The sequence below is a fragment of the Triturus cristatus genome, chromosome 4_2, assembly GCF_964204655.1.
Source record: "Triturus cristatus chromosome 4_2, aTriCri1.1, whole genome shotgun sequence".
Taxonomy (NCBI): domain Eukaryota; kingdom Metazoa; phylum Chordata; class Amphibia; order Caudata; family Salamandridae; genus Triturus; species Triturus cristatus.
The window spans coordinates 211,636,838-211,651,625 of NC_140586.1; the positions used below are offsets into that span (position 1 = coordinate 211,636,838).

General features: G+C 49.4%; 1 protein-coding gene across 1 annotated transcript in view; it reads left to right on the forward strand.

Moving 5' to 3' along the window:
* The window catches only part of MEI1 (meiotic double-stranded break formation protein 1), a 2,222,673-nt gene extending 2,209,727 nt beyond the window's left edge, over positions 1-12,946 (forward strand). The window contains exons 30-31 of the mRNA XM_085599901.1: positions 8,082-8,191; positions 12,874-12,946. Of these exons, the coding sequence (XP_085456027.1) occupies positions 8,082-8,191; positions 12,874-12,946 (183 nt within the window). The remainder of the gene's footprint in view (positions 1-8,081; positions 8,192-12,873) is intronic.
* The last annotated feature ends 1,842 nt before the right edge of the window (positions 12,947-14,788 follow it).

Sequence of the window (14,788 nt, forward strand, 5' to 3'; positions counted from 1 at the left end):
AGCGGCTAGCATCAGTGTTTTCATTACTGAATCAGATTTCGTTATTGTTTTAAGCGTTCCTGGAGTAACCTCCTGATTTTCACAACTGCAATTTCTAGGGCCGAGTATCTATTTGACACGCTAACCGAGGGATGTATGGCCTCCTTCCGGACTTCTATAATAGGCACTTCGCTATCTCCCTCAGCTAAAATCGAATGGGAGACTTTCTCTGGGGGAAAAGGTGAATTCACGGATCGGGGAGTCTGTTTACTGGGGGAAGCCATAATGGTTTTATTATTTACTTCCTTACCTCTGTCTAAGGGGTTGGATAACACTTTGTAGAATCACTTTAAAGAAGGAGTCACTCTGACCTTAGACAGCGGGGCTTTCTTTGCCCTCCCTCTTCCTTTTCCACCCTCTACAGAAAAATCCTCCGTGGTCGCTTTTTTCTTCCACTGCCTAGCAGAGACCTTAACCTTAGCAGCTAAAGGAGCGACACTAATGGGGTAAACAGGATCCGTGTCTACATCCAATCTTGCTGCCCTGTTCCGCAAAGTATATCTACTAATTAGAGTTGTAGTATTAGTAGTTAAAATTGTGGAGCCCTGCTGAGAGGTAGCGTTACATAGGACATTCCGGAGGAGGCCACGTCCCCTGCTATCCATGCACTCTCGGAGCCCAGTACTTAAGGGAATGGCTTCTACCACTTCCTCTAAAGCAGCCCGGCCCACGTGTGAACTACCCCCAGTCTTCACAGCGGTCAAAAGTATACTTTCCTTCAAGGGGCCGAATGTCTGAGCTTCCATCACAGGGATATCCTTACCTCGATTCTTCCATTTCCCCCAGTTCACTTGCCCTCTCTCCCACCAGGTCCTGCTCCTCCACTCGCCGTAGCCAAACTTGCAGGTCTGTCTCTGCTGGGATTAACCCAAAACTGGACATCAGAGGCGCGCCGTCTCCAATCCCGTACCGCGTCACCCAGCCGAAGCAGCGAGATCTCCGGAGGCTCCACATCTCCCAGGACTGCAAGCACCATCCGAGGTACGGAGAGTCGGAGATTTTATTTTTAAATAAGGAGAACTTTTCAAATGAAGCCGTTAGGACCGGAGATGGTGAGTCTTGCTGGGTTCCATGCGGAGTCTAGGAGCGAGTGTCAGGGGGAGCTACGCCGCGGCCGTTAGCTTCCGGCCACCATGTTTCGGCTCTGTCCCTCTTATGACAGTTTGGGAAGCTTTAAAAGCGGGGATCAGGGGCGAGACCCTGGGATTCTCAGTGCGCAAAAATAAAAAAGAGAAAACGGTGATAAGTAGCTTACAGGGGAAGCTAAGGGTGTCCGAAACCAAATTGACTCACTGCATTCAAACAGGACAAGACGTCGAGACAGTGCAGAAAGAGGTAGTGCTGGTCAGAGCCGAAATTGGGGCAATTTTTGCTGAAAAAACCGCTGCAAAATGGGCAAGCACCCGGGAGAAAAATTACGAGTGTAGCGACAATATTGGGCATCATCTGGCTGTCAGGACCAGGCAACAGGTTTCCTGAAGTGAGATATGCACAATTAAACTCCCATCAGGGGATGAGACTAACAACATAGATCACATACGAAAAGGATTCCAGGACTTCTACTCCAAACTTTATACTGAGGAGAATCATGGTCCCAGTGACCTAATTGCTAACGAGACCACCAACTACCTTAGCGAGATCAACCTCAGATCTCTTTCCTTAGAGGATAGGGAAATGTTAGACATAACTCCCACATGGGACGAGATACTGGAATCCCTCAACAGCCTGCCTGATGGGAAAGCTACTGGGCTGGATGGCATCCCAGTAGAGTTCTATAAGACTTTCGCTCCACAAATTAAGACAATTCTTATAGAAGTAATAACCTCTATCTTTAATGGGACTTTACCACCAGCATCCTGGTCTATGGCCAGAATAGCTATTTTTCCAAAGAAGAATAAATCTCCAACAGAGATGAGTTCGTATCGACCAATAACGCTCATTAATTGTGATTCAAAGATCTTCTCCAAAGTGCTAGCTAACAGAATTTCTTCAGTGGTTGAATCTTTGGTTTCAGAGTGGCAGCATGGGTTTATCCCGAAAAAAGGAACAACTGAGCATGTTAGAAGGGCCATTACTCTTTTTGACCCCGCACAGGCTGCTGGAGACCCGATGTCACTTACACTCTTGGACGCTGAGAAAGCCTTTGATCGGGTCTCCTGGCAATTTCTGTGGGCAGTCATAAGGAGAATGGGATTCGGGCCAAAGATCACGCAGGCAGTACAAGCCCTTTATGTAAAACCAACAGCTTGTGTCTCAGTTAATGGGCAACTAACCGGGCAGTTTGAGATCTCCCGGGGCACCAGGCAAGGCTGCCCATGCTCCCCTCTGCTGTTTGCCCTTTATTTGGACCCTTTCATCAAGCAAATAGAGAGAAATAATGAGATTCTCCCAGTCAACTTCCAAGGCAGCTGTATCAAGATCATGGCTTACGCCGATGATCTGGCCATCACTTCACCTGATCCTTTAAACACCATAGTGGCTCTTGAAAATGAGGCGCTAAAATTTGGGAGGCTCTCTGGCTATTCCCTGAATCAAAACAAAACCCAAATAATAACAAATAGCCAAGTACCATGGACCGAATACAGAGTGGTTTCCAAAGCCAAATATCTGGGAGTCTCCATCTCATCAAATCTGGATGAAATTGTTACAGACAACCTAGCTCCTTTGGCATCACACACTAAAAAGGCTCTGAAACAAATCAACAACCTACATTTAACCCTTGTTGGCAGATGTAATGTCATACAAATGACATACTTTCCCAAACTCCTATATTTTTTCCGCACAATACCTCTGGAATTCAGTAAATCTAACCTGCAAAAATTTCAACAAATATTCACACAGTTTATCTGGTCTTATTCCCAACCCAGGAGGGCATTAAGGCAGCTCTGTCTACCAAAAGAGCGAGGGGGTTGGTCTTTTCCTAACATCACTCTTTACTATTGGGCTTCGGTTTTACAATATAGCGCAGAATTGTTAAAAGAGGCTCCACCCCCGCAGACATTAGGGCTCCCCACGCCCTTCCAGCTACTGTTGGGAGAACAGTCCAGGGGCTGTCTACTTCGGGAGACCACCTACGGATACTATAAAAGGGTGAGATTTAAGACATTACTAAACTCTTTTAAAACCTTCTGCAGTATCCGCAAATTCTTAGGGTTGGGCAGATTTAACTTCTATACTCCCACGCTGAACAATAGCAGCTTGCCTGCTATCTTCGGCAGGGCTTACTTCTCAGACTGGCATAAGGCCGGCATATTGAAATTGGGAGACCTCGTTACCTGTGAAGGGGTAGTCCCTTTCTCTGAGTTACTGGCTAAATTCAAACTCAAAAATGATGACGCATTCAAATATTTCTCTGTATTTGACTTCTTGTCTAGGAAGGCAGGGGGGCCTCAGGTTTTAGGGAAATTGACCTGCTTAATACTTTACGTCAGCCATTAATCCCTCGAATTGGCCTGTTATATAATATCATAAATAGGCAGACCCCCGACGACTTACAGAACATAGCTGATAAATGGCACAACAAAACTGACACTTCTAACAGCACTTTTTTTTAACTCACTTGCCCTCTCACAGAACATTCGAATCTCAGCCAAACTACAGACTCAACATTTCAAAACAATTTTTTTTCTATATATCACTCCTAGTAAAATTGTAAAGTGGGGGACCGGCCAAGGTACCCTATGTCCTAGATGTTTGGAATATGGGGCCAACTCTATCCATATTTTCTCCACATGCTTAAAACTCTCCATCACTTTAAACCGAATACAGGAATTTTTAAGGGAAGTCACAACTCAGCCTATAACACTGAATCCAACTATTATTCTGCTAGGAACGCAGACCGAGACCTCTCAGTTGAAAAGAAATGGTTTAATTTTCATCACGATGACTGTTTGGCGGCTCTTTGTGGCCTCTGCCTGGCTTGAACCGGAGCTCCCATCGTTTTCACATTGGCTAGCCAGATTTATCGCTACGTATCATCTAGAAATCGCTGTGTATGCAAAGAAAGGAAGGAAAGGACGGAAAAAGGGACTGGAGGTTCGGGAAAAATTGACTTTTTGGCTGGCACATTCAGGATAACTTTCACTTTGTCCCGCTTCTCCTCCCAAGTGCTGTGTAAAGTAAATCTTGGTTTTCCTTCTTTTCTTTCTCTTTTTTTAATTTTTTTTATCTGACTCCTAGGCCTCGTGGTTTTTCACGTATTTCATATTTTGTTCTTTCTCTTCTTAAATGTATGTGCTTCATGTTTTACTGTGTTTTTATCTCTTCTCTAAACTATACGCAGTTTCTTCTCTCACCGAGGGGTGGGGGGGGGGTGGTTGCTCTTTTGAAATGCTTTATGTATCTTTTTTTTTTTACGTTGGCTAATAAAAAAATTAAAATAAAAAAAGGATTCTGTGGATCCAGCTCTGGCCTTCATCCTGCTTAGCTAGACATGCCAGGAGATTCCCTGCTTTATCACCGAATTCATATACCCTTCCCTGCATCGTCCGAAATTGAGCCAGGCCTCCCTCTGCTGCAGCCGTCTATAGTCCTACCTCAGCTGCTCGATGGTGATTGCCAAGTCGGGGGTAAGATCACAGACCAGGGCTGGCCCTTTTTGAACCAGTTTTTGCCCCGAGGTCCTTGCACTCCTTGTCCCTGTCTTGCTTCTTCCCTACCACATGCGAAATCAACTGACTCAAGACCTCCTCCTTAAATGCCTGCCATAAGACCACCGCCCCCCGGTTTTCCACAAAATAGGCCTTGGTCACTGTGGCCAAAAACTGCAGAGTATCCCAATCTGTGAGCTCCCATGGGTCAAGGGTCTACCCCGGCTTCCGACCCATTTCCCATCCCTGACATACTGTAATCATCCAGGAATGGTGTGAGATTCCCCTAGATAAGTGCTGGGTGTCTCCAACAGCAAAGTTGGTGCTGCAGAACCACTAGATCGTCCAGGCGGTATAGCGACCTCATATCGTTGGCTGCATGAGAAAACTGACTCTCCCTGGGGTGTTGTACCCTCCAGAGGTCTGACAATCCCAGGGAGGCCATGAAAGTCATCAACCGAGTATCTAGTCTAGGTGGGTGCCCCATTTGAGTAATCCTGTCTCGCTCCTCTTGTGCCACTAAGTTAAGGTCCCCACCCAAAACAGTGAGAGCATCTGGCGCTGTCACCAATCAGTCTCACATCTTTGCTAGGCCCTCAGTCTACAATCCCGGGAGAAAGCATCACAAGTCCACTGTCAGGGGTAGCCCATTCCAGGTATCGGCTGCCTGAAATCTATCTGGGGTCGCCCAGGTCGGGTCGATGTGGAATGGGCCACTCTTACATACTGAGATCTTAACCCCCCTGGGTCCTGGAAAGAACCCCACATGCACCACCATCTGGTACCGCCCTCTGTTCAAACAACCACATTTGTTGCCCACTAGGTGAGTTTCCAGCAACAATACAATTTCTGGATTATGCCCGGCCAAGAATTTTGTAACAATCCCCCTTTTCAGACTACTACCTAACCCCTAACTCAGTCACATTTTACGAGAGGACCCTAAAACCGCCCCCTCTCTGACCTCTGGGATGCAGACTGCCTCCCTCATCCACCCCAGTAGTACCCATTTAGTTCCTTCAATCCTGGCATTTTACACACGCACCACTGTTGTGTCAATTCAACACCCCTCCAAGAACTCCCCACAACCTAGTGCGGCGAGCCTGAAACTACCCACCCCCCCCCAATGCCAAAGGTGTCTCTCGCTCCCCCAGACTCATGCGAAATTCCATCCTGTCTGTTGAAATCAAAACCAAAGTCAACGAGGGGACAGGCCATCCGCCCAAGGAGTCTTGTCACTACCTCAGCCCACCAGATCCGTGGACATAGGAGTCAATACCTGCAGCCTCTTCTCTTCTCTCCTCTCACGCAGGGAGGCTGCTTCACTATCCGAGGAGCCTTTGTCTGAGCTCAAAGCTCAGACAAACATGCCTGGCTAAGTTGAATTTCCTCCACCACTCAGGCCCTCACGGACTCCACCTGCAGTTAATGGGCATAGAACCAGATCCCACCACCTTCCCCTACACTGCCTCTGGGATCTCCAGGGCTCAGCCCGGGGGCCTTCAGGGCAACTAGGCAAGGGCTGTCCTTTAGACTCCAACCAGTCTCATACCTCCGCCGCTAAGTAGAAGAAACGTGAACGCTTCCCTTATGTGAAGCACAGCTTTGTGGGGAACATTAGTGAATACTTGATGGTGAGCTGCTGCTACACCTCCGGGAATGATTCCGGCTGTCTCTGCACCTTTGCTGTGTAATCTTAGTGAACATTCACTGTCCACAGTCTAACTGCCAACGGCCATGGGTCTGAACCACTTGCAGAAGGTGGTCCCCATCCTTGAAATTCAGAGCTGCACCACCATTGTGTGCAGGGATACCCCCGGCAGTGGAGGACCACCCTGTGCCACTGTAAACAGTGTAAAGAGTCTCCCCACCACACCACTGAGCCCAACCAGTCCTCCATGTAGAGCTCTAGCGATGGGCCTTCTGTCAATTCTGGAATCCCCATTACACTGAGATTTTTTTGCAGAAGGATGGGTCCTTCAGTTTCGCTGTGATAGCCTCGTTTTCCACCTCTGTAGAGTCTTAAGGCAGGCCCCAGTCTACATGACCACCGGCATCAACTGTTTGAGGGACTAGATGGAGTCCACCCTCTCCACCAGCTTCCCATGACGCGTCTGCAGCAGCCCATCTCTTGGGTCACTGGATCAATCTTATTCTCCAAAGGGGTCTTGGTGTCCTGGATGGGGAAAAGGATTCTCGTTGTATGGGCCTCCAAACCCTAGGGTGTGTCTCCCCGCCGGAAACCACCTGCACTCTCCAGCAGGTCCCTGGTGGTCTTGTGCAGCCCAGTTTCTCCCCCTTGGTTTGACCCATCCCTGTTGCAGGGCATCAGGCCCTCAGTCTCCGGGCCACAGGAATTCTCGCCAGGCGTCCTTCCGGCCAGCCACCTTACTCACCCCAAGTACGGACCAGAGTCTCTGCTGCTCCTGCACTGCAGTCTGATTCCCATTTCACCGCTACTGTCATTAGGTTGGGGCCCGCCCAGCAGCTGGCATGCCACAGCCACCTGGCACCCGGGGTCACAGTCGGTCCATCCACCGTCTCAGTGGGAGAGCGTTGAAGGGCACACACCAGCCACTGCCTCAGGGCACAAGCACCCTTCTCCACTCCTCACTCACTGTGGGGCCTCCAGTCGGAGATGTAGGGGCTCCACACCCCGCATTCTTCCAGGACCGCCTCTCTCTCCGGCTGTGGGGCCCAGTTGACACCCAACTGCTGTCCCGAGGCCTCTCCACACCTCCAAGTGGGTCCACTTATGGATGGCCTTCCCCTCTGATTGTGCCTGAGGCCCCCGGCTTCTGCAACTATCTCCATGAAGTCTCAGCCCTCCCCGCAGTCCCAGGTTCCCAGGATGGCTCGAAGCCAAAACCTCCTACTCCATGGGGGGCGCTCTCCAAGTTCTGGGCTCCCCTGTTGCTCCAAGTATCGCCACCAGATGGTCCCTTGGGCTCCCTACTTCAACTCCTATCGCCCCCGGGCCTCATCTCACTGCTGCGCTCCCAGGTTTCCGGGTCGTCTAGAGGCTTACGCCGCCTACTCCAAAGGAGGCAGCTCACCAAGTCCTGGGCCCCCATGTTTATCCAAGTATCACCACATGGGGGGCCCCACTCCCTATACTACTGTGGGACCCCCGCCACAGCCGCAGAGTCCTCAGGGCCCAAACCCGTCACCAGGAAACACTGCCAGGGCCTCCTTGGCGCCTGAACTAGTGCAAGGCTGCGCAGTCAGTCACCATCTTGGCCGCAGCGTCAGAGCTCAATTTTACTTGACTGGCTTCATACGCATCCCGGCCACGCCCTCTCCCATCCTTGTTACTCCAGGGCTCGCCAAGAAATAATGCTATGAAATTATTGTGGGTCACATTAGTCTCAGTGAATACTATTTAAGAATCTTCAAATGTGTACAATGAAGAGATAATTACTTCACGGATATAAGATGGATATCTTGTTTACACAGCTGCAGAAAGCAGAAGATGATATAGAACCTGCAGTATGGGCGAATGTACAAACTCAATTGGAGAACTTACAAGGCAATGCAAACGCAAGGGGATGGCGTGGTGAACTACTGTATCCTTTCAAGGGGCATTTGGCTGCTAACCTGCTTTTTATTGTTTATCAAGAACAGGATGAGCTTGCTTCCACAGCTCAAAACTGATGCAGGGATCCCACCACCTAAGAGAAGAGACAGTCATTGAAATTCGGAAACAAAGCAGTTCTGTGCAGATTTCTCCTTAAAGTGGTCTTTGTAAATAGCCATGTAAAGTAAATATTGTCCTGTCAATGTGTGGGGTTCCCAAATCAGTTTTTAAAATAAAATGATAATAAATATGTTGCCTAAGAAAAGCCATTAAAAGAAATATTTTGACACTGTCTCCAGGCTGTAGTGGTCAGATTGTGGTTGCTAGAAACAATTGACTAGAAATAACTTTCATATACTTTTTTTTAACAAAAGACAGGCATAGTGTAGCCAGATAGTCATCCATCTGCAGAAATCACAGACTGACAGTCCTTTCTAAGGGAGCCCACGTCACCAGTTTCCCATTATTCCTATTCAGTGACAGTTATTTTAGTTTTTTCCTCAGCTCTAGTACACAGGATCCTGGAGCACTGAGCTTGGCTCTTTTTCCATTTCTTTGTCTGAATCATCCCTTAATCTTCTAGAAACATTTCACTCAACACATTAAGAGCTTAAGCGTGTTTATCCTTTGATATCTGACATGAGATATGCCTTTTTCTTTACAAAGATGCCATTCATATTTATGAAGTGCCCCTCCTCTGGCAGAAAAAAGGTTGGAAAGCACATGTAGCAGTAAAATTAAGTGAAGAATGTTCCTTCTGTGTGCATATATCTGAAGGAGACATCTAGCCGCAGATTCCTTACCTTTGAACTTCCAGGCGTCAGGCTGGATCTGGAAGATTTTTCTTAGAAGTACCCCTGTGTGCCGGTAGGTGGCGTCGGTCGACTCCGCGTGATGTCTCCAACGTCATATTCGCCGCCGTTGTGACGTCTGAGTCGTCACTATAACCGCCACTCCGGCACTCTGATGTCAGTTCCTTCCTTTACGCACCAGCCAGCGCCGATCCGTTGAAGAGAGCTACCCCCTGTCATTTTTTGACAGACTTTTTTTGACTTTTTGTCGACTTCGTTGGTGTGCTAGGAGTCATGTCGAGCAAGAAGACTTTGGGGGTCAAGCCGTGCGGCGCCTGTCACCACGCGATATCGGTCACAGACCCCCATTTAGTTTGTCTTTGGTGCTTGGAGCTCGACTACGACTCCAAGTCATGCTCTGACTGCCGGGCCATGGCACTGAAAGCTTTGAGGGAGTGGTCCCTAAAGCTTCTCACGGCCTGGCATCCTGGCCTGCGGAGGTTGCCTCGTCGGACTCGATCTTAGTCCAGGTCTCGGTCGAAAGGAAGATCTGAGCACTGCTCCGTTGAATCGAAGTCCTCTTCATCGAAGTCAGGTAAGAGATACCACAAGAAGCACAAGAATTCGAAGCGTGCTTCGACTTCGCCCCAGCCTTCTCGCAACATGGCGGAAGAACCTCGGCATTCAAGGCTCCGTTCCACGGAGCGGATGCCTGGGTCTGCTGTGCGTTTCCCTCCCTTTCCGGGGCTGGGAGCTTACCCCGCCCAACTGAAGGAATTATTGACGCCATGTGCACCAAATTTGGGTGGGCTGACCCTGCCGGATCGCCTTTGGGCCACACAGGCCCAGAGGACGGAGGGGCTCCAGTGGTTCCCATTCTGGTGGCTCCAGCCCTGGCACCACAGCCTCCGAGTGGACACGTTCCTGGGTCCGGATCGTCACCGGTCGCACCTCCACAGTGATCTTCCCCATCGTCGCGTCCAGCGCTGAGATCCCTTGCGTCGCAGGTGCCCACCGGTGGCGCCTCCTTAATCCTCATTCCCCACGACACGGAGCAGGTTGTGCGTCCTCCAACGCCGAGACCAGCGCAGACAGAGCAGTACGGCTCCATGCCGTTCATCCTGCCCAATTCTGAAGGGTAAGGGATGGAGGAAGAGGATTGGGAGGGGGAGTAGGATACCTTGGAGATCCTGCACCAACAAGATGTGGACTGGTATGAGGAACTGAGTGATGCCAGTGGTTTGGACACCTCCCCAGACTCTGGCATGCTTTCTCCTCCTACCCTGGCTATGGAGGAGGGAGCATATTTTGCCGTGGTGGTGCGTAGGGCTGCGGAGGTCCTCAACCTCCAGCTTCCTACAGTGGCGGTCATGTCTTGACAGAGGTCCTGCAGCCTGGGGTCTCTAGCTCGGAACCCCTACTGTCTTTCAACGAGGCCTTAACATATGTCCTTCTGGGAACCTGGTCCAAACCCAACACAGGGACTCCTGTGAATGGGACGATCGCCCGTCGCCATTGCCCTGCACCGTGCGACCCACTTTTCCTCACTACCTACCCCAGCCCCAAAGCTTGGTGGTCCAGGCTTCCACTTCTCAGGGTGTATTCTCTTCCGTACCCCCGGACAGGGAATCCTAGAGGCTGGAGAACTTCGTAAAGTAATTTTTTTCTTGCACCAGTCTGGCATTGCGCTCGGTGAACACCGCATGCCTTTTGGGCCGTTACTCCCATTCCATATGGGATACAGTAGAACAGGTGCTTCCCAGAGTCTCGGAGGAGGACCGGGCTGTACTCTCCCAAGCTATTTCAGATGGAAGAAACACATCTAAGTTTGTCATCGGATGTGGCTTCGACACGACGGACTTACTAGGTAGAGCGATTTCCAGGACAGTGGCTATACGTTGCCCGCATGGTTGAGAACATCTGGTTTTTCAGGGGATGTCCAGGCTAACCTCATGAACATGCCCTTTTATGGCTCCCATCTCTTTGTAGACAAGGGGATACGGCCCTTGAGCGCTTCAAAGACTCGCGGGCCACAGCCAAGTCTTTGGGCCTCACCACCACCACCCCCAGGGCTTTGTCCGCTTTTCGCTCCTTTAGTGGCTACAGAAGGGGCTATCAGCCGCGCTAACCCTATTCTGCCTTGCGGGCCCTGTAAGCTCAGCAACCTCTGCAGGGCAGTGGACGCGGTTCATCCCGGCCCCGTGGGTCGGGAAAACAGAAGTCGAGCCAAGCCACGATCCCCTCCTCCACTGCAAAACCTTCCAAATCTGATACCCCTGGATCACCCTCTGCCAGTCGGTGGCAGAATATGCCATCATCTCCACCACTGGCAAAACATTACATTGGACTGTGGGTGTTGCAATAAGTCTGAAGGGGCTACTCCCTCCCCTTCGAGACTGCTCTTCCATCTATGCCTCCAGTGTACTATAGGCTGACGGAGTATCACCTTGCTTTGCTCTGCGAGGTAGTCAAAACTCACTTGGTCAAGGGAGATGTAGAGACGGTTCTCGGGCCTGAAGTAGGCAGTGGTTGCTATTCCCGCTAATTTTAGGTCCCCAAGAAGGACGGAGGCCTTCGTCCTATCCTAGACCTCAGAGCCCTGAATTACTTCCTCAAAAAGTAGAAATTCAAGATGCTCACCCTTGCTCAGGTCCTGTTTGCCTTGGACCCAGGAGCTTGGATGGTAGCCCTGGACTTCCACTTCCTTCCCCACCCAGATCTCACAGTAGCGATAGATGCATCCCTTCCGGGATGGGGTGGCCATCTGGGGGAGGTGGAGATCAGAGGACTCTGGTCTCCGGTGGAAGTGAAGCTCTATATCAATCTGTTGGAGCTTCGGACGATCCAATTAGCACTGAAAGCCTTTTTGCCATCAATGATGGGAAGGCTCGTAAAGGTCTTCATGGACAACACTACTGCCATGTGGTACTGTAACACAAAGGGCAGAGTAGGGTTGTGGGCTCTTTGTCAAGAGGCCCTGCGTCTCTTGGCTTGGCTGGAACAACAGGGCATTTCCCTGGTGGTTCATCACCTGGTTGGTTCTCTGAACGCCAGGGCAGACGAGCTCAGCCGAAAGTGCCTTGCGGATCACAAATGGCGTCTCCATCCCGAGCTGGCACAAAGTCTCTTTCAAAGGGGGGCAGAGCCTTGGTTAGATCTGTTCGCATCTGGAGAGAAAGCGCAATGTCAGCAGTTTTGCGCATTAGAGTTTCCAAGGTGGCTCTCGCTCAGCGACGTTTATCGCCGCGAGTGGAGCTAAGGCTTCCTGTACACCTTTCCGCCCATACCACTCCTGCCCAGAGTACTCAAGAAGATCAGGAGCGACCTGGCACAAGTCATTCTTGTGGCTCCGGACTGGGAACAGAGAGTTTGGTATCCCGAGCTTCTAGACATGAGCATCGATCCTCCTGTCAGGCTGCCCCTTCGGGAGGTTCTTCTGTTGTAGCAGCAAGGGAGGGTTCTCCACCCGAACCTGTCCACTCTCCGCCTCCTTGCGTGGAGATTGAGCAGCGACAGTTGACAGCTCTTGACCTCCCTCCCACAGTCTGTGAGGTTATCTTGGCAGCCATGTCCCTCCACGAAATCAGTAAACGCCTGCCGATGGAACACATTTTTAAAATATTGTACAGACCAGTCTAATGACCCTTTATATGCTCTCGTATCTAAAGTTCTTCTGTTTATACTGTCTTTGGCCCAGCAGGGCTCTGGGAACATTGAAGGGCTACCTTTCGGGCCTTTCTTCTTTTCTTTGGCTACCTGATCAGCCCTCTCTTTTCAAACCTCTTCTGGTGCAGAGACTTTGAAGGGGTTAACCCTCTTGTTTCCTCCTTCACCTTTTATTATGCCACAGTGGGACCTTAATTTGGTTCTCACCTTTCAGATGTGTGTACCGTTTAAGCTGCTGCATAACTGCCCTCTGCGGTTGCTCACCATCAAGACAGCTTTTTTGGTAGCAATAACCTCTGCCAGGAGGGTAGGTGAACTGCAGGCACTGTCTTCACAGCCTCCTTACCCAACAATCTTTCAGAACAAAGTGGTCCTTCAGACTAGGGCATCTTTTCTGCCCAAGGTGGTAATACCCTTCCATCTGGGACAGTCATTTACCCTGCCCACCTTCAATGCACCCCCACACCCTTCCAAGAAAGAGGAGCATCTCCATTGTCTGGACCTAAAAAGAGCGTTATTGTTCTACCTCGATTGCACCAGAGAATTCCTGGTGGATGACCAACTCTTTATAGGATACGTGGGTTCAAAGAAAGGACGAGCTGTCCAGAAAAGGACTATATTCTGATGGGTTATCTTCTGTATAAAAATCTGTTACGCCTTAGCAAAGAAGGATCCCCCTGAAGGTCTTAGGGCCCATTCCCCCGGGTCAAAAGAGGCCACCACAGCTCTTCAGCATGGTGTTTCCGTTCCTATATCTGCCAAGCTGCCACATGGGCATCTCTGCACACGTTCGCCTGGCACTACTGCCTGGATTCCCAAGTTCGCTGTGAAGGCCTGTTTGGTCGCTCTGTTTTGCAGGATTTTCTGGTCTAAGCCGTTCCGCAGTCCCTCCTTCGGGGACGGTATTGCTTGGGTATCTGTTCAAAGGTAAGGAATCTATAGCTAGATGTCTCTATCAGATGGACAAGTTACTCACCTTCGGTAACGCCTTATCTGGTAGAAACATGGTCTAGCCACAGATTCCTTACCGACCCATACATCCTAACCGCACTGCAGAGTTAGTTTTAAGTGTCATTTTTTAACACACTATGGTCAGTCACTTCATGGCTTTGCACTTCTGGCGTAGAAAGTCGTGAAAAATACTGATGTCAGCGGGCCGGAGTGGCGATTATAATAATCACGTAGATGTCTTGACGATGACGTACACAACGTCAACGATGCCATGTGGAGTCGACTGGCATCACCTACCGGCGTGCAGGGGTACTGCTAAGAAAAAGCATTTGGATCCAGCCTGAAGCCTGGAAGTTCAAAGGTAAGGAATCTGCGGCTAGATCATGTCTCCACCATGACCTTGAGCAACAGAGACAAAAGTTATCTTCATGGCGGGCAGATGGAACTTTGTAAATGTGTGGAAGCAGAGAAAGACAAATAGTCAAGAACAGTGTGAAGAGCATGAATCCTTCTTTTATCTCAGCTCTTACTATTTCCTCAGATGACCTCTCAAAATAAAGATCCAAAAAGAGTTCTCATCACGACTACGGCTGTTCCTAATCAACACTGAAGCTCTTAAGGCATCTTGTGAATTGCTCAGACATACTTAGTTTAAAACATTCAACCAATTTTATAAAAAGCTACTGTAAATAGACCAAGATGATAACTGCATTCCGGTCCCTAAGTTGCCAATTGAGGATCCTGGAGGCCAGCATTATTCTGACCTTCTGTAAACCACACTGTTTAATCCTAAAGCAGACCACTTCATTTCACTTTGCCCTAGTTCCCTTGCTTGCAATAATTGTGAACGCATATAAAGAGATATATCAGTGACTATACATTTACATTTTACAAGTAGATGAACTTTTTTTGTCCCAGTTCAAATGTTATGGGCTCCATTCTCAAAACTATTTGCTTAAATATTTTTGACTTATGCAAGCAAAAGTTGATCCTGGACTCCTAAAAGGTTTTACTCACGTGAATTTTGTTCGTGAATAAATCTATTGAAACGTGTAGGAAACTGGCTCTATATATGCTACAGCTACACCAAAGTGAGGTATGGTGTGTATAGAGTCCAGGTGACCCCAGAGGTAGGCAGAGGTTAAAGTTAGATTGAACCTTACTCTCTATTTGTGGTA